We start from the raw sequence: 25,404 nt of genomic DNA on the forward strand, positions 1-25,404 counted from the left end.
CGGTGCTGCCACGGCTGCCACGGCTGCCACGGGTGTGCAGTCTTAAGCTCATTTAGATATATGTTTTATCTGGTACTTTGTCGAGCCATGAAATGTCCAATCAACCTCAGCCTCAACCCCAAAACTCCAACTACATTTTGCTTTAGTTTTCTTTCATTGCATTGCGCAGTGCCCCATCCTCCAGGGCCGACCGCAAAAGCCGCAAGATTCATTAGCCCAAAAGAAAGAAAAACTCCACTCGTAATCAGGTTCCTTGGGGAAAACTATTTACTACATACAATACATTGATTAGTTTTGTGGATAGACCGAACTGCAAACTCATTTCTCATTTATCTAGACAACATTTCTGTCTTTTCTGTTTTGGTTGAGTGATCTTTTGTGATCCTCTCTGGCTCTCCCTCCCCAAGGAGCTGCTCGGCTTTTTACCCTCATCTACATGGTTTTTTCTGTGTGTAACTCGATCTGTGTTTTCTGTGGAAAATCTGTGTTTAGTTTCCACAAAACGATGTCCCTAAGTGGGTTCAGGGGGGGTTAGACATTAGGCATAAAGCAAGGTTGATAGCAGAAGGAATGAGAGGAGCTGAAGGTCTTGAAAAGGTTATCAAAACTGATGTCAATTTCTAATAACAATACAACAAAAGGGTTCTTTCATATAATTGTAATCGGAAAATTAATTAAAACTTTGTAAGAAGCGAGAATCCAATAGAAACTATCATCCTAGTCTGGGATCTAATGATCTTTGATGCAATATGCATGCTACAATGCTTCTACTTCATGGATTATTCCCTAGAATTCTTCCAGAAGTGGAATTTTCTTTGGAAATTGGTAACAGAACCCCCCCAAGAAGTTCTCAATCTACTCCAAATCCCGTCGAAACCTTTAGAGCTCCCTAATTGTGCCCTATACCAAAAACATTCCCAAATAAACAGATCCTACGCCCAACCTTTGAAACCAAAAAGAAATCTCTACTAATGCCACACTCTATCCACCAATGAACCGATCTTTCTGCCTCCCACGAGATATGTGGAGGGGGAGTGCATCGCGCAGCTCTCTAATGAGAAAGAGAGGCAGAGTCGCATGAATAATGGGTCTATGAGGCAGAGTCGATGTCGCGTTCCGTCTATAAAATCGGCCTTAAAATCCATTAGCGAACGTTGCGTTGCGTTGCACAGGCATAAATAAACCGCAGTGCCTTAATTTCACTCTCTTGTCGGTTGTCGCTTGTTGCAACCAAAAATAGACAAAACGAAAAAGATGAAACACGTAAATGGAAACAAATGACGCTAATAAATAAATGGGAAAAGGAAAGGCGACGCAGTCATGGGATAGAAGATATAGAAGTCACAAAAGGATTTGCATTTGGTCGGAGAGTGTGGGAGGAGGAGGAGGAAATAGTTTGTCATAGTTTTTGCCCTTCAAATGGTGCTGGGATGTTTGCAACTGTTGCAAGTATATATATGCCACATCTGTTGACACTTACCCTTGAGCGCGGCAACTTGTGTTAATCCATTTAATCCAGAGAGTATCAGTAGCATGGGGAACACCGCTAGGGGCAGGGGCAGTGATGCCATCTTCTGGCCGACTCTGGCTCTGATTATTTTTAGCCTGGGCGACGTTGCGTCGACGTTTTGATTGTTTCTATGTCGTCGGCGTTTGATCTCGCTGACGCTGCCGGTGACGGCGTTATTTTTAATTTCACTTTCCTCGGATAAATGCTGAGGCAGCAACTGCAACTGCAACTGCAACTGTGGCATGCCACCACGCATGGCCCGCAAATGCATCTTGTCAAAGTTTTATTCTACGCGCTCTTTAATTGCCCGAAATCTTTCTTGGCACACACACACTTCTCTCAACAACCGGCACTATCCATCCATTCAAAATAGAACTGCACTCATTTTTTGTTTTCAAAATTTCTTTCTTTCTTTGTTTTGGCACACAATTTTTGTTTGAATCGTTTCGAATGTTAATCCATGGCGGGGTTCCTGCTTTTCGCCGTCTAACCGGAACGACACTGACGACTACGACAACCGCGACGAGACCTAAACACGCGTCCGACACGAACGGCAGTACCGAGCTCTTCCAACACAAAAATTCAACTGCCACGGCCCAGTCCCGGCCCGGAGTTCCGCGTTCGGTTCACAGACGGATCTGCCGAAGGCCTATCGGGCCGCTTCGGCTTGCGCTCGGGTCTGCAGCGACTCGTTCTGCGGCAACCAGTAGAGCTTGTTGCATGCTGTGGACTCCATTTGGATTGTATTGACCTTTTGTTTACTTGCCAGCCGCTCCGCTCGGTGGGGTTTGTTTTGTTCCATTTACCAGTCGTTCACTTCGGTTCGGATCGTATATTACGGTAGAGGCTCTAGCATATACAGCTGTGTGTGTGAGGCTGAGCAACATTCGATGGAACGGAATGGAACTGAATGATGAGGCATCTGTTGATAAGAAAGAAGTGATGAGGGGGTTTTACTTAGTGGCTTGGTATATTGTTTTATAGAGTGTTTTCTTTGTGGACTAAATAGGGGATTAAAAAAAAAATATGTGGAATAAAAATTGTTAGATTATAGCCGAATTTTGTGGTATAGTCATTTCTGAGGAACATTTGATGGAGATTAACCCATAGCCTCTTACCTATAGCCATGGAAAACGGCAATATGTATTTTTTCAAATTTTTCGTTAGTAAAAAATATTTGTTTTAACCTTATATAATTTTGTTTGAAAAAATAGAGTGGGGAAAATCTTTTCTTTAGCTTAAAAATCTAGTAGATTTTTAATTTTAAAATTTTTTCGTGGCGCCACGATTTTTAGGGACTTCGCCGCTTTTACGCTTCTTCTCCATGGAATCTACCAGTTTCGAAACAATTATTGAATCAATTGATTACCCTTCGGATTTATGTGTGTTTTCTCAAACGATTACTGCCTTATAGAGTATGTTCCTTATGGGTATTTGGGATTATGGTTAGAAAGTTGATCAAATATGGCATTGTTAAACGCATAAAAGGGTAACACCACACGAGATGTGGTGTTAAAGTTATACAAATATTGCCATATTTCGGTGTAGGCGTGAAAGTGGATAGAAGTAATAATTATTTATTAATTGAACTATAATTAATGAATTATTAATTATAAGACTGTGCTCAGAAAATGAAACGAAGAGGGTAGATTTTATTTAAAATGATTTTAGCTAGAGAAAGATATAGATATAGATCAAAATGAAATTTTGAGCAAAAGATGATAAAATGTTGCAAAATTCCAGGGTTCCACATGATCTTAGATATATGGTAGAGTTTTTTCTATCCCTTAATTATTGTTTTGAAGTTTTGCGACGCTAATCTGCTACATGCCACATCCAGCAAAGGGATACAAAAATGTAAGGAAAATAGGTAGCGTATTTCTAGGGTAAGCCAATCCTCTTCTTAGACCAGACTTCAAGCAGACTTCAAACAATAGGTGTTTCCCTGGCTACTTACTGAAATGTTGGCAAACAAAGAAGCTACTTTTTGGTTCAGTGAAGGTCGGATGAGTGATGACAAATATCACAGGAATGGGAATGTTCTGCCAGTGATTTCTCATTCAAAATATATGTACGTTGCTTCCCTTCCAAGTAGTCTCGTATTTTGTTTGATTTCAACTCTTTGGATGTTGTCAAGCCAACAAATGGCCAACCTTTGTGCTCCTTCACTGTTATGGTTCTCTCAATTGGAATGCCAGAACATTTTCAGCTTTGGATAATCCATACTTGTTGCATTTGATTGGCCCCCTGGCACCATTGTTATGGATATTCCGGTGCCCCTCAACCCTCTCCCCACTCCCCACTGGCCCTGCCCAGACCAGACTCTGCCTCAAATGGGCGACCATTTGCTATCTAATCTGTACGAGTGCGCCACTCACTCTCCAGCTGTTAGCTCATCTATTTCCAAACTGCAATAAAGCCAGACAAAGTTCGGGACCAGCACAGCACTATACTCCGACGCATTTCACAATCCATCCATCCATCCACAAAGAATGGGAATAGAATGAATAGAAATCAAAGCGGTGGAGTCGAGTCGAGTCGAGTAGAGGGACACTGTCCCTATCAGAGGCTATTGGCAGACGCCTTTTGGTCCGTTAGCGGCGGCGCGCTAATGAATTTCGAAAATCAATTGAATGACCAAACGATACGATACGATACTCGGTATTGTATTAATTTATCAAAGTGCATATCCGAGACAGAGACAGAGAGAGAGAGAAAGAGGAGAGGCTTTCGTATAAATCGCTGCCTAATTTCCCAACATTTTTGTTCCATAATCAATATAACTTTTTTTTTCTTTCGCTCAGGTAGTTTTTCCCCCTCGATTCCCACTCATCTATGGCCCCGAGTGTGAAGTCTGTTCATTAATGCCCGGCCCAGTGTTGCTGCGTTCGGTCATCAAAAGATACAGATAGATTTGCCGGGGTCCCACATCCACAGAGAAGTGTAAAATAGAGGTGTGTTTCCATTCCATGGACAAGAATTGTGCGTGCATTCGGGGTCGGGGAAGGGGAACGGGGACGGGGCAGGTGTTGGCCTATCATTCTCTCGTTCTCTTTTTCTACATTCAATATGCATTGTCTCTGCCCGAAAGGTCAAAGTGCGTGTTGCATTCCCTTCCCCCCTCTCTTTTTATCCTAAACTCTCGAAAAGAGGAAGAATCCAGGTAGAAGGGCGAGAGAGTATTTGTGTGGCAGGTAAACTCCACTTTTCAAATGCTGATAATTGGCCAATTTACAGAAGAAGAGATGCTCTGCTTGCAACGTGAAACGTGTGGTATCTGTGCAGGGTATGCGTTCAAGGGCGAGAAGTTTGGCAACGCTGCGGAGTAGGGTATAGAAAAATAGGTGTTTAGGTGTGAAAACTAAGCAACAAATGAGGATATGCGGGAGCTCTGAATGCAAATACGTGATTTTTTCCACCAGAACAAATGAGTAGCGGCACACGTGGCTCGACATCAGGATACTCTTCACTCAATTTCTGTAAATGCAATCCATTAGGCATTACCCAATCCAAGTTCTAACCATCTTAGACTTCCCTTTGCCTTTGATTTCTGCTCTCTGAACTCTGTCTGAACTTTGGCAACGCTGCACCGTTCAACGTTCAACCTTATCTAGGCGGAATGCTGTGTTGCCCTTTGCCCTGTTTGTGCCCAAAGTCAGACGGTATCTGTCTGTCTGTCATGTCGTTTGGCTTAAGCCTTGTTAATGACATGTAAGTTGCGTCTCAATTGCGGATTTGCGGAGCTTCACTGCCAAATGAAATGACATTTTGATTGTCAAAATGGAGCCCAAAAAGAGACAGGGCAGGGGGAAGGGTGAACTCATGGATGATGCACTTTAATAAACATGGTTTAACTCATGCAGGAAGCAAGAGAGGAGGATGCTCTTTATTTGTGTATTATTTATTTGTGTTTAAATGAAAAGCAAACAAATTACGTATACGTGCACACTCAAGATAATTGAAATTAGCGACTGTGACAGCATGATTACCTTCCCTAACATCTCCTGGGGACCCGCCCAGGCCACAAATCTCTGCAGGCAGACAGACACACCATAGAGAGGGAGAAAAGGGAGAGAGAGATACAACACGCATGTGTACTCGTATCCGAGAAGACGTTGGACGCCCACTCGAAAGAGCCAAACCCCAATTGAGTGGGTTTTTTGGACAGGCCATGACTGTGGGTAACCCAGACCCATCTTGCCGCATGCCGCATGACTCACACCGCCCGGCCGCCGCCGCCTAACCCAACCCAGAACGCATTGGGACTGTAAGCAAAGCTGAGGTTTGTTGTACAATTGCTGCAGTGGGGCTTCAGTGGGGCTCCAGTGGGGGGAATATATGATAATGAGCAGGAAATGAGTTGAGTGTGAAATTTATGGACAGGAGTGTTTGAGGCCTAGTCTGGCTCTGTGCCTCTCGATGAACGATGAATCACATCAGTCCTCTTTGAATAATGATTGTAATTAAAAAATCTTCCTTTATTTTGATAATTTATGAAACTCTCTCCCCCCTTGAAAGATGTCAATGAATGTTGAATACTATATCCTACAGAGGTTCATGTCCCCTCTGGCAACTATCCACACTTCTCTATGCCCCATACTTCCATTTACATTCCACAAATCCTCTCCATAATCCAGTCACCTAAAAATATGCACAGATGCACGGGCTCTTTGGTGGTGTAAAGCCACAAAATTCGGCCATAAAAACGTAATCCCATTACCATGAACGTATATACAACAAATGAAATTAAAAGTCAATAAAAGTTTAACTAACTCGAACAATAATAAAAATCAATGAATCTGCTGTCTGTCTGTCGGTCTGATGCTGTCATAAATTATGGAAAAAAGGCACACAAACCATGGCAAAAAATATGTGAAAATATCAACAATTGTATGCGAATTTTAATACTTTGTTTAAATAAATCATAAGTTAATTAAATAATCAAATTTGAATGCAAACAATGGGGAATAATCAATCGGGGAGGGATGGATTGTGGATTGTAGGTAGGGTATTATTCAAATATTAGTCAGAAAAGAAAGTGCTTCTGTTCCTAAAAATTATATGATATCGATCTATAACCTTTAGCAGATTCTCCTTAAGAATTCCTCTACAGGTAGCGCATGAATCGAGATTTTCCTAATAAATAATATAATATTATTATTGTGTATAAATTACTGAAAAAGCCATCTGGAAATGCATTGAGTTTTGGCTTAAAGACTGATCCACAGTCGGTGGGTTTTGTTTCTTTTTCAAGACTAAATACAACAGAATCATTAGGCAAAAGAAGCCAACTCCTCTACCCCATCTCTGGCCCTGTGATATGTGGCAGATCTACAACAGATTGTAGAACTATGTTTCAATCCATCTTCTGCTCTTCGTGGTAGATTATTTCTGCTATAACTGATGCCAAACCCTTATCAAGTCCCTTCAGCCGAAGAACACAAATATTGATAGCTCTGAGAAAATTTCAAACTGTAGAAATCGCCCAAACAATGGCCAGCAAACACCCACATATTTTCGGCATATTTGCAACTGCCATTTATCCCTCATTCCTCTGAAACGTGTACACTCTTCCACTCCCTTCCATTCTTTGGAATTAGAGCCCAATTATTTTGCAAATGTTTTTGTTTTAAATTTGCATTTGCTTTCATTTGAAATTTGAATTTCGATTCCAGATGATAGCCAAGCTTATTAACATTTTATTGTTTTTACTATGGCTTCTAATTAATATTTTCAGTAGTTGCCGCCGCCGCCGCCGCTGCCGACGACCACCAACAAAGCCAATGAGTGGGAAGGAGATAAACACAGACAGAGATAGAGATAGAGACAGATAGAGAGACACTCCACACTCCACACTCCACACTCCATCCATGCATTCAGTCGTGCATTGAGGGGCTGTCTGCCTGCCTGCCTGCTTTTTGTGTTGTGGGCGTCAGTATATATCATTTGAATGGAGCTTTTTTTGGGGGAAATGTTTCGTAATCGAGATAATCATAGAGTGGATTCATTAAAAACCGAAATATGAGCAAAGCAAACACAAACACAAACAAAAAGCGAAGCTTTGAAGCTGCTGGCGGTCCCCCTCCTACTGCCACAGTGTGTGGCAAATAGTTTTGTAGATCTCTATCGGGGCAATATTCGGTTGTTTCTGGTAGCACAAAATAAACAGCAGGCGACCCCCCCTCGGCCCCTCGCATGGCCATAATTAATTACATATTTCAATTGTGTGACACTCGGGATTACGAAATTGTTCAAAAATTTCTATTCATTTTAATTTGCTTTTTTTACGAGTATGTGGCTTTGCCCTTTTCCATATGAGCATTGAGGATTGCGGATTGTATTGTCTTGTGATCTCTGCCGTAGATTGTCGTTTGTCGAGTACGGGGTAATCTCTTTTCTGAGCGAGAGGACACCCAAGGTTTCGGTAAGGTCATACATTGACTGTCGGGCTTCCTGTATTTTCCTAAAGGTTACGTACGGGGTGGGTGCCTGCGAGAGATGATCTGTGGGATTATTTTCAGCGGAATGTCTCTTGTTTGGACAGGCACTGTTTCAGTATTGGCTTCCGCCCAGGGAAGAGTAAAAATAGCTGTGAAAATATAAAGAAAAGTAAAAGAAACAGTGGAATTTCTCTTCAGCGGACACCCAATGTGTCACTGGGCTTATTCAATCAATGAATAGGTGATATAAAAGCATATTCAGGGCAATAAATGGCACCACAACACTTTCTGGGATGCCTGAAAGGCGGAAAGAGTCATCTATCAGAAAGTATATTTTATCTGGAAGATCCACAACGAAGGAAAAGTGCCTTAAGCCTCCAGAAAATAGTACCATCATGAGATAACAATGCCCCTTCCCCTTGAACAAACTTTCCCATATCAAAAAATTAAAAAGAATAAGCAAAACTTTATCCCACTTTAGTCATAGCTAATTTTCAATCAACCTCCCCCATTTCTGATCCTCATGTCGATTGGCTAAGCTCTACGATTGTAGGAGTCCCCTAATCACTTAATACCCTAAATAACCGATAGTTAAGACCCACAGCCAGACTGCGAACGAGATACAGGGACCCAGCAGACGGGCCCAGTCAATTTAACAACCATCTATCATTAAATAATTTGTTAAATTTCTTTCAAAAACCAAAAAGCGCCACGCAGACCCTCGGGACCTCGTTTTTTTTCAGTTTTAATTAGTTGTGCAGTCGATAAAAATGCGCTGAAAATGAAGCGAGACGGAAAGACACAACCGTAAAGAATAATAAAAAAAAACGAAAGAAAGAAACGCGTTCGTTCGGTGGATACCAGAGCGAGGGAGAAAACGAAACACTAAGCTGGAAAAAGATTCGCACGCATCCAGCAGATCGGCAGACACAGGCCCGAAGAGGTAGCGGCAGAAATAGGATCATTAGCCGGGGAAGAGGGAGGGAAGCAGTCCGAAAGAGGGTCGACTATGGGATACCTGGTGCTGGGAAGGGCTTCAATGAAATAGAAGGAATAGATTTGAGAGTGCACTGGTTTCTTCAGAGAATATTCTTTCCTGCAATCCCCAGAAACTTTGTCTACAAATAAACTCCCAAATATCTCCTTATAAAAACCGTTTCTCCAGCTCTTAAATTCTACAAGATATCATTGACCTACCCTATAAAAACCGGGCACTAAAAAGGAACAAAAACGAGAGTTTCAGTGGGAGAAATACATAGACTGGCAGCGGCGCTGGTGAAGGCGAAGGCGAAATGATCGCCACGGAATGGTTAGTACGTGATCGGTTCATAAAACTAAAAGCAGCCATAAACTGATAATTTGAGGATTTATAAAAACAGAAAAGCCAGCCACACGGCCATGGAAACAATAGCGTTTGAAAGGGCAGACGTAGAGGCCCTCGGATTGATCCGAGTTGAGTAGCCCAAAAACGCAGGCACCGGACAAAATGGCACAGGAAGCATCGATAATCATAATAATGATGATCAGATCAGATTCATCGCGATGCTGATGATAATGATGATGATGGGGATGGGGTTGGGGTTGGCGATGGATCTCCTATGCCTTCCTGGAAGATGGGATTATGAAAACTTTTCTAACAACAACGAAAACGGGTGGCCTAAACAGATTATAATCATGTTAACCTAAGTGAAATCACTACTGAAGGATGAATGGCTTTTGAGGGCAGACAGAAGCCACGTTTTGTTGCATGAATGATTTTCTTAGATGAATGAACGTGCATTAGGGCTTGATCTCCGACAACAAAGGACAACAAAGATATCAATATGAAAAAAAATATAAAAAATAAATGAAGTCAAAAAAATTAAATAAAAAATATTAAATAAAAATCATTATTAATCACAATAAAATCTTAAAATCATTTAATAAAAATAAAAAAATAAAATAGTATATAATCTGTAAGAATATAAAAAAAAAATGCTTTAAAATTTCATAATGTTTGGTTTCTTTGTTCTATAGAAAAAAATAATGCCATAAAAAACGTAGAAAGCTCTAGCTTCTAGCTTCTAGACCCCTAAAACCACTGAGCCATATGGTTGCCAATGGATTCCACAATCCCTCGCACTTTCCCCAAAATATTGTGACTTTTTTCCATTTTATCGGATATACAGACCTCAAGTGGTCATCCAGGACTTTTGTCATCATTCTTGGTTGTACGGCCACACCTAAGTTCAATAAAACATCTTTTTTACCATTGAAATTGATGGTTGCAGGGTTCCTTTGTGACAGGAGTCAGCTGACAGATGCCTGTTGACAGAAGCAGTGTTAATAGCCCTCGTATATGTAGGTTGAAAGATCAATAGACTATAAGTTGATAGAAGATACTCTGAAGAACTACAAAGATACTCGTGCAATCATATGTATTCATACTTAAAATAAGGCTCCCATCCACATACAACAGAAGATCAGAGGTAAAATCAAATCAAAAAGGTTTCTTTTTATGATCTTAACTAAATTAAATCTTCCTTGCAGTCTTGCACATCTTTCAGATTCGTTTTCAAAAGACTTCCAAAGAGTAAAGTAGTTTGTGGACTAATCCGCTTGTGGGCCCTCGCTCGCCGTGATTTCACGACCAAAACGCTGATCCGTGATCCCTTTTTATGTGGCAGCGCGATCGAGTTCATGTTCGAACACTTCCCGAGCATGATTAAATTTTAATGTGTTTTCATTCGAAGGCGTTTCATTGTGCAAACTCTTTCGACATCCGACTACTACTCTCGTCGCACTACTGCTGGAAGCTGGTGCTAAAGCTGCTGCTTCTGGCAGATCGTAAAACGTTCACAGTTTCCCCGCTGAAGTTTTATGATCGTCGGAGCTAATTAAAATATTTCCAGCTCTGGCCGGGGATCGGGGATTGGGGACTGGGGGATTGCAAACGGAACTTGGACAGCAAATGCACTCAAAATAAAATTCGTGTTTATTTTCTTGCTGTTTTGCAGGTCCGAGGTCCGAATGAATGTGCCTCGATTTGCAATTTGCCATAATTAAGCATTAACTTTTGTGGTGTCATAAATCGGGAGACAGCCAGCGATCGCCCAGGGTGAGATCCCAGGGAGAGGAAATCCTTATCTGCGGAACTCAGCGGCGGGTCAAGAGTGTCGGCGACCCAAGACGACTATAAAAATTGAAAATTACCAACGCAACGAGACGGATAGACAGAGATACAGATGCACTGATACACAGATACAGATAGAGAATATTAAATATTAAAGAGACAAAAAACGAGGGTAGAAGGGCATCTCGAATCGCAGCCATGAATGAAGTGCGTACTGAATGAAATGGGTCTCTCTCCCAGTCTGGGAATCCTCTCCGATACTCGCACATCATGGGAGTCACGGATAGACAGGGCATGGCAAATTCATACTTCAAAAAGATACAAAAAAGAACACAATTCCATGGCTCTTTCTCTCTTTTAATATAGTTTTTGTTTAGCTGCGCGACAAAATTGCCTTCCCGTATCTTTCATTCGAGTTTCAATCGACAGACCCCGGCCCAGGCCCAGGCCCAGTCCAAGGGGACAAAGCCGCACCAGGGACCGTGTACCGGGGACCGTCCGAAGGGTTGTGTCGCAGAGGCGTCGATAAAACCACGGGGGGTCATAAATTTTCAAGCTTCTTGCTTTTTGTTTGTCCAGAGAAGATATCAATTGAAGAAGCCGACGCCAAGCCAAAGTTATCGCCAAAAAATAAAGAATGTTTCGTTGTTCTTCCTTTTGGAGGCCCTTCAACCTTTACGAGTGCATTTCTGCTTTCGTTTTTGTGGCTTGCCTCTTGTGGCGGGGAATGTGTCATGCAAGAGAAAGGGTATATCTCGGAGGGGGGATGCGACAACTTTTAGCGTCATCCAATAAGATAGGATATGAGATCAAGAGGAGTTTAGGCAGTGAACTGTATCCAGCAGATTTCTTTATTATATCCCCTAAGTATCCACTTTATAGGGTATTCTTTCCCTCGTTGTGGTGCTCTTACAGGTCATCTCGTAGTCGTTTCCTGTTCACATTCTCCAGCTTTCCTGCTGCTGCTATCGCATACGATTTAGTGTCGTCTTTGGTGCTTATCTGCGGTGGCTTTCTTTCACCAGAGCTGGACTGGGGCGACTTCTCGACAGATCCACCTCTCTGGGTATCTCTCTCTCTCTCTCTCTCTCACTCGCTGGCAACTTCCACAATCTCTCGCTCTCTTTCTCCCTCTCTCACTGTATCTCTTTCTCTGTCTGTTTCTTGGGACGTCTGGTGAGCGTGTGTCATCGCAGTTAAGTGGCGCGGCAAAGAGTTAATCTCGTCGATAATTATAATTTATGGCTCGCTGTGTGTTCACCTTCTTCAAAAAAAAAAAAAAAAAAAAAATGTATGCTCCAACTACTTGAACGTATGGATCGTTTGGGGAACTGCAACACTTTTTTATGCTTTTTCCGATACACTTTCCAATAAGATCTTAAGGGTTTTCATGGGAGATTTGATTGGGGAGGAGGGGTACATATCTCTCTTTAAAACTTGTGGATCATCGTCGTGGATCGTCCCGATGATAGCGCGCTCGAAGCGAGTGAGCTGGGGGTTAGAGCACGAGCTTGCATTGGGATTTAAAATATGGAGATAGTATTCATATGCTACCGGTTCTAGGTGAACGTTCCTATGACTTCTACCTTTTGGGACACTAAGAATATTCGTCCAATGGGAAATATATCTTGCAGAATCCACCAATATCAGATTATTACGAATATAACACAGAGAACCCATAAAAAAAACTTGGAAAGGGTTTTCAAAACATTTCTGTCAGAAAAATGTCATAATTCATCGAATTTGACCAAAATTTAACCCAAAAAAGAGTATCCAAATCTACGGCTTGTGGTTGTTTTTTTTCTCGGTATTTTTCATTATTTTGTATGCTGCTTCTACTTCATTTCTGTGCTTCATCATAATCACAATTTTAATTGGAGTTTCGGCATAAAGAAAAATCAACGCATTGACTTGTTTTATTTTTCTCATTTCTGGTTTTATTTTTCCGTTTTATTTCTGGCTTTTTGCTGCCGTCAAAACTGACAATATTTATGATTTAGATTGCCCATTGTAATTGATCATTGTCTGTGGCGATCATAAACTATGTATTCCACTGTACAGACATGCTGTCTATATCTTTGTTTGTGTGCGCGCCGTTTTATGGTGTGCGCCCAATTATGTCAATCACAGCCCATGGCCCATGGGGCTACTGTTGGGCTGTTCTGCTGTTGTTTGCCCCCTTTTGACCACTCACCTACATAGATAGACGCACACACGCACTTCCTATTATAGTATCTATATCGTAATTTATCATATTGATAAGACAGTGAAAGGGAAAGGGCCAGTGGTTCCGTACTGATAGCGTCTCCGCCATGTCTGGAGGTAGAACGGAATGATCAATGGCCGGCCAATGGATCGCGCCGGCTAGTCCTTAATCTCGGGCACATTAACTCAATTTACGCGATAAATAATAAGCGCAGTTCCCCGCCAACAAATGTGGAGCCCAGGCATTCAGGCAAAACGACGCACACAACAATCATAATTTATCAGTTAGCGCATCGCACAGTGGACTGGAAACGTTTAAGCGGGGAGCCATAAGGCTTCATGGGGAAACAGCACCTAAAAGTGGTAGTAATAATAATTATGGTAGTAGTACATTTCAAGCCTAAATGAGTCTGTTAAAAGTACCCACAAATTATGGGAATATATACGAGTATCTTGTTCAAAATTTAGTAATTAAGAGCATGGTAATACAGTCATTTTGTAGCATTCGAGACTTTCAAAGAAGAGAAACAAAGTGAAAGCAAGCGACTCTGAATATATTTGTGACTTATAAGCCCATAAAGTAGCAGCATTGCCTAGAAAGGCAGTTGTATTTCCACCAGGGAACGATGCACATATGGAAACATCTCTATAGTATTATTTCTATGGGACAAGACCCTTACTCACTCGCTTCACTTGTGGGCTCAAATTTCGAGACCAAAATCGCTTGCTCGCTTACAGATTGGATTGGAGTCAAATATCGACGAAAACAAATCTTTTTTATAAAATATAGAGATATTCTCTCCTATTCTATCGTCCCCATGTACCCCATTTTTACCCATAAAATAGGTAAGAGATAAGATATTCATCAGAATTAATCTGTGATTTCTGTGATTCTGGAATTCACTTAAACTATTCCTGCAGTTCTTAAATGTCTGTCATCAGGCCAGTGTTCTTCTTTCTACCGATAGGATACGATCACTAGAACATATATGTGATGCAAGTATTTGCCTTGAATTTTTTTATAATTTACTCTTTTATTGAGAAGTAAAGTTGATAGGATACTAGAAAATATTATTCAATTAGAATCTCTCTTTGTGGGAGTCCAAAAAACATCAGAAGATATGGTTTAAAATCATTCCTTACCATAGAAATAGCCCAAAACCCCATTGGAAATCATTACGATGGTGTAACTTCGTTCAATCCGTCTTTGAACTCAGTTTCTATAGATTTATTAATGAATCTCCATGAAGAGAGTCTTACAATCCATAAAAATAGTATTAACAGGAAGTTGGTAGCTCATCGATGGCTTTAGTTCTTCCTTGATAATTTCCATATCTCCATAACCACTGTACAGCGTACACTTTGCCCCTGGACAGAACGCATCTATTTAAAGAGCCACTCAGCAACCTCCCCCCCCTCCCCATCCAACCTATCGGGCCACACCACAGCCACCTCAGCGGCCTCCTGGGCCTCCAGAGCACTTAATCATGCGAGTCTTGTTGCAGATTAACTCATTACTTAACACTTTTCCACCGACGCGACGCGACGACGAGCAAGACGACTGCTGCTACGACTGCCACGACTGCCGACTGACGGATGTTGATGAGCATAATTGTGTGGCCACAGCGTAAGTCGGCAAAAGGGCCAACTAAACGACCCAGATGAAGACGACAACACCTACAAATCAGCAATGGGTTGCTTGGGATATGTTATGGCTATGCTCTGTGCTGATGTGGGGGCGTGCCCATCGATTTGGGATGCCTCACTGCCTCAGAGGAGGAGAGTGTTCTGTGTTGTGCGTGTGTTTCAAAATTGATGTTCACCTTCTGCCATGTTTTGCCAATGGACGGGAGGAGGGCGGATGGCGGAGGAGGCAGCCACCTCGCCTAATGACTCGAAATATGTTTTGTTGTATCTGTGGCATTAACATTCCTTTCGAGGGGCCAAACATCATATATTGCGCCAACAGGCTTAAGTTGAAGTCATTCGGATGCGGATTCGACTGGATATGTCACTGGGAAGGAGAGTGTTTTGTGTTGAGTATTTTGGGAGTGGTGTTTCGCTGTTAATTATCCGAGTATAGTCGCCAAGATTTGCCCGAATTAATATTAATGATCTTTGCTGCCAAATCAGCAAGCATTCAGCATTCTCAGAAAGCTGAGATTCATTTGCATAAGGAAGTGGTGAAGTATCTCGGAAATGAAGGCATCAATTGAGTTAAATTGAAATTAAAGAACAGAACTGGAAAACTGGAGCTAAAGATTTCATGGATGTGGGCCACAGATGAGGGATTGTCGGATATATTTTTAAGATGCGGAAAAACAGAATCGTATCTAGTGGAATGTCAAAAATCGTTGCGATCGGAAGAAAATATGTGTCCCAGCATGGCTTTTAGCACTCTTTCTCCATCTCTCTCCCAGTTGGGCTTAGCAGTCAAGGGGTGGAAGATCTCTAAAGATTTAGAAGTGGCTGAGGGATTGTATTTTGTATTTTTATAAAATCGCTTAATATTTAAATAATTATTTGAAATTATTTAAATTATTTTCTTCTAATATTTTAAAAGATTTATGGTCTTGGAGGGTCAAAAATTTAATATTTAAATAATTAAAAATTCCATAAAAATCTTAAATTTCCATTCAGAATTTTCCAGTTTTTGATTTGTCAAACAAATTACTTCTGGGAAAACATATATCTCAAACCGTTTTCTGTGTCCAACTATTATTTATTGAATTCATAATTCAAGACAGAATTTATTCTCAACATGAGAATTTATGTGATTTCTAAGCAAAATTTACAAGCATTAATTGAGCAAAACTCTCACGCACCAGAGACCACTCCACAGCGCACTCCAGAGAGGGCCATGCGGCTCGTAAAATGCGACTGACAGACAGGCAGCAACGTCATGGCATGGAATCGAATGGAATGGAAATGCGTAGATAAAAACCTGAGAAATCAAATCCCTACGTGCTGCAACCCCCCACCCCATTCATTCCACATCGAATGTATTTCATTTCATTTGTTTTACAGATTTCTCTGGACGGAGCCGTAACCAATTATTCTACCAACACTCTCTCCGACACATCCTGAACAATCGGAAATGCAGTCAAGAATGCAAGAGAGTGCAACCCTCCTTCTGCCCCCCTGCCTGCTGGCTTCTGCCATGGCCATTCCCCGTAATTATAGACATTTTTGCCAACAATTGTGCTACAAATTTAATGGGTTTTCCATCCAGCAGCAGCTACCTGGAAAAAAGGAAAATCGAGACCAAATATTGCATATGCAAAATGCAGGATTTATTGTTGTTGCGGCTTTGTCCCAGAGTCCGTGATCATTCAAGCAAATGATTCAGATCGTTACCTTCATCTGCCTTCCCACCCCTGAATGCCAGGCGATCGACAATCGAAAAGATTGAAGAACTTTTAGCCAAGTAAAGCTCTGCGGTTTTAATCCTTTAATGGCCGTCTATAAAATTCATAAAGCTGACTGTCCGACTGATAAATATCCGCTCATTATTTCCGCCCCCCTCTCTTTCTGCCTTAATCCATTGTGTGCTGCGATGAATAAGAGTGTCTGGCTGGCTGGCATTTGTTGTCTCTAAATAAGGCACGAAAATAAAACGATTCTCTATAGATAGATGCAGAGGGAGATGGAGGTGGAAGTGTGGTGGAGAAGGAGGTGAATTTTCAGAGTTTTTGGAGAGATCTGAACAGCTGCTGGAATCTTTGCTTATTGGTTGATAAAACCACAGAAATTTGGACAAACTGTAGCTGCTTTAGGTGATCTCTCTCTCCCATTGTAGCCAAGCAAGTCCACTATAGGATAATCTCCCCACAAAGTCGTAGAATGGTTCTTTCTTCCAAGCAATTTTTCGTTCCACTCATCCATCTTTAACCAAAGAAACCCTGACCATTACCCACTTTCTGTTGTCACAGCACTCGACTCGTTCGTTCCTTCGATTTGCCATCAAGGCATCCATCTGTTAGATACTCCGCGGAGTATCTTTTCCGTTTTGTTGACTGGCTAATGAAAGCAAATGCATATGATTAATTACAAGGGAGTCTCTCGCTATGACAGCGGCAACAAATGAGCATTCTCTCCCCCCTTTTAAAAATAACATCAAAGCAAACAAAGGCCTAGGGAAAATATGAACTGCAAACTGCAAACGATTCGGTATGTCAGCGAGTAAGAGAGAGAGAGGGAGAGATGGCAGGGGCAAACCGAAAAAACTCTGATGAAAATCTTGGCGACAGTTGAAATGTTGAACAGTTGTGGTTGTTGTTATTACACGTATATAGGCTTTCGGTTCGGCAAGATCGCCGGCCAACTTGTTTCAGTTTCGGCTTCGTCTTCATCTGCTGACTGTCTGGCTGACAACCGACTCCACACTGACGTTTGACAGTCGACACAGTCACAGCCACAGCCATGGTGAAGCCCGCGGAGGGGGAAAACTCGCGAGGTGCAACGATACCTAGAGATGGAAGAGTGCAGAGTTGCAAGAATGAAGAGACTGTTGAGATTTTCAAGGGAGTACACTTATTGAAGGAACAAAGTTATTTTAATCGAAATATTCGATATATACTCTGATGAAAGATCGATTCATGGGTGTAATGATGAATTATCGATAGGTTTTAGAGAATATGTTAGGGAAAGCTACTAACGACTGCTGTTCTATAGTCAAACAGTATTCACTTTTACCAAAACTCATCATTTCTGAATAGAATAGAATTTTTTATCGTTTTGATGGTCTTAATCAATAACCAGATCTAATGGCAAGAAGAGAGTGTTGGAACTACTTGTAAGAGATCCTTTTTTGTACTGATTTGTACATTTGTCGGTACTAATCGATGCTTAACGTATAGTCTTTGAAATATACCCTTGGGCTAATTATAATATCGATAATTATCGATTATATTCGAAGATATTGCATCGTTAATACAAAGATTCACACTTTTTGGTATGACTTTTCTTTATAAATAGGAAATTTTAATATAGATTTCTCTTTATTTTTATATGTGGATGGATTTCGTGGAATGTTTCCTTTCTAAAGGCACATATTTATCGACTACATAGAATCAAGCGATGAGCGATTAACATGACTCCATTCTCTCTCTCGCCACGTGACTCCCTCGTGTCTTCGTGTCACGCCCCCATCCTTATCAGACGACACATTTGCTTCCTTCTTCTTCTTTTTTTTTTGCTGCAACGTCTGCCAAATTCCGATGGCGAGATGTCGGAGAGATGCGGCACTGGCGATGGCGATGTGGCAGCATGCAAATTGCGAATTGCAGAGGGGCACAGCGCAACGCACAAATCGAGTTGTCGTAAAATTAGCACTTAATGCTTTAATTAATTACTGAGACGTGAGAGAATCGAGACGGGGGGAAATTGAGACCCGAAGTTGTAGCCGATTGTTGTTGTTGCTGTTGTTGCATGTTGTTTCTGTTGTTGGTGTCCGGAGCATTTAATGCATTTCGCATTTATTTATGGCCATTGGATGTGCGTATTTCAACGAGTGTCGTGCCACTCCACTCCGCCCCGCCCCGCCCGCTGTCCCGTGTTCAGGCCACGTCAAGTGTCAGGCCATTTCACCAGAAATTTCAAGCCCCGGCCCCAGTCTGAGAGCCAATGAATACCAAAATACCCAGCGATATTCATTGGGCAGCTCTCGTAAACATTTCACACTTTCACAAAAGGGCAAATCTTTTGGCCATCTTTCTTGCACTTCGCTGTCTCTCCTTTTGAGAGACTCTGAAGTGTATCTTTATGAATGGATTGTTGGCATGGGATTGTTGTTTTGTTTGCCGTCTGACAATGTCCTCCGAAGATCTTTTGCGGTTGAGGCTGAGAGCATTGTCTTATCGGGTGGCATTTCTTTTCTCTGAAAGGTCTGTTTTGACCCAGAAAGTATTTCAAAGGGAGTTCATTAACTTCTCCCAACGATTTTCTCCCTAAAACTATATAAAAAGATCAATATTTTGCATTTCCCAAAGGTTTCAGAACAGTACTTTCTCTCTCTCTTCATATCATGCGTAATGCAGCCGTGCCCCTCGGTCAGTGGATCTCATAGATACACGCATCCTTTACTCATTTCGACTATCGGCCGCAATTGTCGCATGATTAATACCTTTTCAGTGGTCGGGCCACGCCCCTGGGCCATCGGCCATGAGACTTAATGAATGAATGCGTGAATGCGATGAATGATGGATGAATTGATAAAGGCAAATGGCATTATACTGTCGCTGTTGTGAGGTCCACTCATCTCTCTCTCTCTCTCTGTGTCTGTCTCGGGGTCTGGAAGGTCCTCAAGGCAGGTCTCTCCAGGTCTTATCCGTGGCCCTGTCTGGGTTGTCTTGACCCCCAGGTTACTATCATTGTGTGTGTGATTCATTCATTTGCCACACAGTACACAGGGTAATGCCAACGAAATACAATTTATCTGGCTTGGGGGGGATTTAGCCATCCATTGGCATGAACCAGACGCAGGAGACAGCAGCCAGAGAGATACTGAGATACCGAGATACACCAGACCGCAGTCCGCACCCACCGAAAATCCTTTTTGGCCACTTGACTCATTAGGCGCGTATTGATACGAAGCTGCCTGGCATCATCATCATCATCATCATCATCGGAGGCGGCGGCGGCGGCGGCGGCATCATCGGTATCCCCTTCATTGGCAGCCGTTGGATCTTCTGGTGTTTGCATGATTTGCATTAATTTGGCAAATGTTGTCGATACTCCTCTCCCTCTCACTCGCCTCAGATAAGCGCTGACATGACCAGATCCATTTGGTCATTAATTAGCCCACCAGCTTTCCGTTTCCCCTCCCCCCCAGCCACATGAAAGCCATGACATTGCATAATAAATTACCAATTCATTTCAGATTTCGCACGTTCTGGGCCATACATTTGATTTGCTTTCACACCGTGGCCTAAAAAGAGACGATGGAGCAGGCTTCGACTTCGACTTCGACTTCGGCTTCCTGTTCAACAAGTAAAAGGCCTGCCCAGGTATGTTCGTAATGTTCTATTAAAAATTCATCAATTAATGGAAATCGAGGTTGAACTTGATGGAAGATTCCACATGTAAAAGATTCCATATGTAAAAGGGGGGTTTCAAAAGTTTTTTTTAGTCTGCCAAAAGTGCATCTGTTTTAATGTTAAGTGTTCTGTTGTTTTAAATCCCTCAAATGAGGTTTTAAATTATTAATGCGAAAGCTTTTTGTGATGACAATGCCATCATTAAATATTAATCACAAATCGATGGCCAAAGCGGATTGCAATTGTTTTAATGCAACAAAGTGTGAATTAAAATATAGGCAGTGCTCCCCTTTGCTCCCAATGACACTCACATTCCTGTCAAGAAATCTCTTCACACCCACAACAAGAAATGAATGAATATAAACGATCTTTGCACTCTTCAGAAATTAAGTAAATGCGCCCCCAATCGAATAAAACAAATTGTGGTTCATTAGAATCCCGAGAAGAGCAGCGACCACAAACCACAATGAAAAGATACAAAAAAGCCACGAAATATTCGCTAATTAAAGTTAATATTGACAAATGATGGAATGATGGGGGCGGGGCGGGGCGGGGTGGGGCGTTGGCGTTGGCGAATGGACAATGCCACAAGATGTGGCCCCATGTCATGTTGCTCATTCGCTCCCATTCCTCCGATTTCCGCTGCGCCAAGTGTTGACAGATCTATGGGGCTGGAGCTGGAGCTGGAGCCTCGTGTCGTTGTTGCCGCCTCCGCTGTCGCCGTTGCCCGGCGAATGTTGGATGTTGAATGTCGAATGATGTCGATGTCGCTCGTTCCAGAGGCGAACGTAAATGATGCATGTTTAATTGCCGGCGCATAAATTAAGTTTTTGGACAGTGTGTGAGTGGGTGAGCCACACAGCCGCAGTACCAGATCTGCTCCAGCCCCTCATTTGCATTGTTCGCTCGCTCGCCCTCTCATGGTGTTGGGGGGTCCACATTCGCTGTCGCTGTCCGGCCCGCTCGCTGATATGCCTAATCAATGGCCTGCCTGGCTGCCGATCTGTCAGCTTATAAGAGCCCAGGCCTCCGCCTTGACGGCAGCGGCAACATCACACAATTTTGAGTTGCACGTGCGGCCAAAGCTTCGCTTTTGAGTGACTCTGATTAAGGGGTTATGGGCTGTTGAAAGCTCAGTCAAGGCAATGATTAGCAACAAAGCATTAAAAATTAACGTAAAACTTGTACTTGTTTTCAATGGACTTGGCAGGTTGTTCAGAAATCATTCATAACTCATTGTTTGAAGACTTTGATTTGTAATTGATTTTTGGTTTTTGTCTATAGGAGCAGCATTCCATTGGGTGGTCCAGTGCTCTCCTTTCAAGTGCCCCAATATAAGGTTCGACATTCCAAGGACTGGAGATGTGGCGCTCTTTTCGGTTCAATGTTTGCAATATATGAGATCATTGTGGGAGAGTTCATTCTACGCCTAAGTACTACGCCTAATGTCTTATATTAATCATCTTCAATCGCTTGTCAAAAATTCTTTAAAAAAAAGAACAAAAAAACGAGACAAATAATGAAAATCATCTGTGAAAAACAGCTCGCTGAATGAAATGTAATTATAGGAGAAGCAAGCGAGAGTTTCTGTCTTTTTTTACTGTTTAGGTTTATATATATAATTTTTTTTTTAAATAAAATTTAATTTAATTTTTATTGAGTCTAATTTTAATATTTCCGTATTGTAGAACTTGTTTCATGTGCATTGTCGCTAAAAACATATTTATCTACCTACATTTTAGATCATTTTTCGCTTAACAAATTTTAAAAAAATGTTGCAATACAGTCACGATTATAAAAATGTGCCAATCTTATAGAAAATTGATGAATTTATCGGATAAATTTAATTTTCTTGGGAAAATGGCTCTTAAAACAGCAGTACGATGGAATGTTATTGCTGTGTCAACACTTAGCCCCGACACTGTATATATAAGCATATGCACTTATATTAAAATTTTTATTAATTTTTTAAACTGAAAGATTTGCCATATTTCAATGCCGAAGACACATCTTTCCTTTTTTAAACTCCAAAAACATCCGAGTTCCAAAATAAACACCAGGAAAAAAACTTTCAAAGATTTCCAAAAAACCGTTAATCGATAAGTGCCACCTCATAATGATCGATTACGCAACGGAATGCAACACAGCAGCGCCATTAACCCTTTCAGCGCTGGGTCGTAAATTTTCCATTTCCCATGCAGATGCTTCCGAGGAGCAGGCAGCAAATGTTCTGCAATTGACACTCGAATGGACTTTTAATTGTTGTTTTAATATTTTGCCAAATTAGCACATCGTTTGAGTGGTGGAACGGAAAGGGCAAAGCACTTCAAAGGCCCAGCAAAGGGTTGGCCAAGCTAATGGTTGGCTGGCTAAAGGGCGATTGCAGATCTGGCTGCGATATGTACGATAAATCATAAAAGAAGAAAAAATAGTTTTCACATTAGGCAAAATCCAAATAGAAAGATGTTTTCCCCAAATGGAAAAGAAAACAAATTTTTTTGAAGCGCCGCCACCGCCACAGCCACAGCCGCCACTCTGCCAAGTGGGTGGCAACTGAATTAATTTCGGGGGTCCGGGTGCCCCTCTCCCACTCTCTTTCACTTTGCTTTCATCAATTTTATTATTTTTCTTCAGTTTTTCGGGTTTTTACGAGTGCGAGTACGAGTGTTAGTACTCCTCCTCGTCGCTTGTTTGCGTGTCGAGCGGAGAGACGCAAAATAAATAAAAACTTTAAGTACTTTTCGAAATTTTTCTCTTCTTGTTGTTGTGTAATCTTAAGTAGTGCGGCGTGCACACTCATAAACTCAAACCCTCCGCACTGATTCATCCGAAAACACTCGCACGAAACACTCACACTCACTCCCAGCCGAGTGTCCCAGTCGCAGACAGACAGTCAGTCCGCCCGAACAGTGCACGTCGTGTCTGTATGTATGTTGACATATTAATGCAATTAGTTTTTGGGGTCGGGGTCTCGGTCTGTGCTAATTTTATAGGTCCTGGCCCCCACACAACAGATCGGTACATATGCATTTATGAGACTCGTATATTCATCTCTTGTTAAGGGGCCTAAAACGGGGGGAAAGTTGCAGCTGTTGTGAGTCTTTAGATTTGCAAGCGAAGCTCTAAAATTGGAACAGCGAAAAGTGGGTTCGTCAGGTGGAAAGGGAGTACAAGATCACAAGTTAATGATTATGTGGCAGCAGCTGATCGAAACATCAAGGGGAGACATCGCAGTCCATTGTAAGGGCTAATGGAAATGAGATCAGGAAGTTTAAGCTTAAGAGGGAATACGCTGGGAAGGGAATGATGCAATGAAATAGGGAAGAAAGAGAAGCTATGATATATAGAGTGCTAAAAGTATGAGTGGAAACATGAAAAGACGTGGTTAAAGGAGTCCCAAAGGAATGAGTGAAAAAAACACACACATTTTCGAAATCTTAGCTCCGTTTGAAACAAAGGAATGGAACAAAAAAAGGGTTGGATTTAACTTGTGAAAGGATAAGGCTTTACTGATGCCACGAGCTTCAGAAAAATAGGAAAATTTGATCGGAAATTGGACCTATAAAATATACTATGGCAGTATGCTCACAAATGGCACAAAAATACTGCTGATATCTGCAAAAACTAGACCTTTTTTGGTCCCCCATGGATCTTAAATGGTTACACATCATATTTTGTAAATTAAATTCTAAAATTCTATGTAGAATGTTCGTTCAAGGGGGGATCTGTGCGGGGCATCACCCACTGTAAAAATCAACCTTTGCCCATTGTTTCCATCACAAAACACAATGTACACAGCTCTCGAATGCAATTATCCTGCGCAGTTTGTTATTCTTTGATTATGAACCCCCCTACTACCCCCTGGCGATGGCGATGCCAAACCAAATTACATGGATCGCAACAATGGGAACACAGACCAGACCCAATTCGGGGCTATAATTTATGATGGTACGAGCGATGGATAAAAAAATGGAAAGCAAACCCATTTCCGCGATGCGCAGAAGGCTAATCAACAGCCGAAGCAACCCCCGAACAGAAAAATGGTAAAAAATGGCACCACCCGGCGTGCAGCATCCTGGGGCATGCGCGCTCGGGAGGGAAGTGTGTGTAATCCCAGCTGTAATTTTGACGCTGATCCCCCCGCAACTCCTAAATCATGTTTCTATTTATATTGTCAGAAGAGATTTGCGTGTGCCTCTCGCTCGCTCCTGGCAGTTCATGAATTTCCCTAAGAAATGAAGCTGCATCGCGAGCAGCCTCGATCTGAGGCTCGAAGGAGAGCGAGGTGTTGGTAAGCCGGCTTAAGGCTTAAGGATAATGCCAGGCGTTACTTCTGGCACCCTCTGGACAGCCAGAGAACCATTTCTGGTTCTCAAGGGCGGTTTTTTGTCTGTTTTGTCCCATTCGCACACCATTCGATCGATCATCCATTTTAATTAGCAACAGTGTGTCGATTGCATTCACAAACTATCAATTTCAGTCACCCTGCGACCCTTCCATGCGCTCCGTTCCGTTGTTCCTTTCACCATCTTTCACTTCGTCTATTTACATAACTCGGAATCATATGTAACGAATGCTGAAGTGCTCTCGATAGCGCAGGGCGTGGCCCTGGCTTGAAGTACACTTCGATATGGTTTTCCGTCGCAGTGCCACTGACAGACACCGATACATCGATGGACAGGACCTTCTTATCTGCCACATCTGCCGCTGGCTTTTGTCGTCGGTCTCTGCAATTGATAAATGTCATATGGTAGAACCATAAAAGACGAGAGGTCTGATGGGAATTTATGTGTTCTCAATGGGTTATTAGTTGTAGAAGGTGTGGATGGACTAAAAGGTAGTCGAAAGGTACAATAAATATCTGCTCTGGTAGATAAAATTCCACTTTATTCAATATAGATATAGTGCTCGAAGGCTCACAAGTTTTCCAGAGTATTAATTCTAGAAATGTAGTTCCATTTTTAATAAGAACATATCAAAAACCTCTCTAAAATCTACAACATTCAACAGAAAGATCTTCCATTCTTTTGGGCCACTCTATCATGTTTGAGATGAGGGTTCCCCTGCATTGTTTCCCCCTGGAGTTTACAAACCAAATCC

The 25,404-nt window shown here is 41.9% G+C and overlaps 1 protein-coding gene and 1 long non-coding RNA gene across 3 annotated transcripts in view; one reads left to right on the forward strand and one right to left on the reverse strand.

Annotated features, from left to right (window-relative positions):
• The window catches only part of LOC108161525 (protein sax-3), a 45,284-nt gene extending 42,887 nt beyond the window's left edge, over positions 1-2,397 (reverse strand). The window contains exon 1 of the mRNA XM_017295803.2: positions 1,481-2,397. Coding sequence (XP_017151292.1) covers positions 1,481-1,781 — 301 coding nt within the window. The 5' untranslated portion in view covers positions 1,782-2,397. The remainder of the gene's footprint in view (positions 1-1,480) is intronic.
• Positions 1-25,404, forward strand: part of LOC117189119 — a 107,523-nt gene that overhangs the window by 44,873 nt on the left and 37,246 nt on the right. Inside the window, exons 3-4 of one of the 2 annotated variants that reach the window (XR_004473194.1) lie at positions 20,148-20,274; positions 21,589-21,888. This is a non-coding gene — a long non-coding RNA (uncharacterized LOC117189119). Of the gene's footprint in view, positions 1-20,147; positions 20,275-21,588; positions 21,889-25,404 lie in introns of those variants that run through there. The other variant, XR_004473193.1, reaches the window with a different exon arrangement.

This window comes from Drosophila miranda, chromosome 4, assembly GCF_003369915.1.
Source record: "Drosophila miranda strain MSH22 chromosome 4, D.miranda_PacBio2.1, whole genome shotgun sequence".
NCBI classification, from domain to species: Eukaryota; Metazoa; Arthropoda; class Insecta; order Diptera; family Drosophilidae; genus Drosophila; species Drosophila miranda.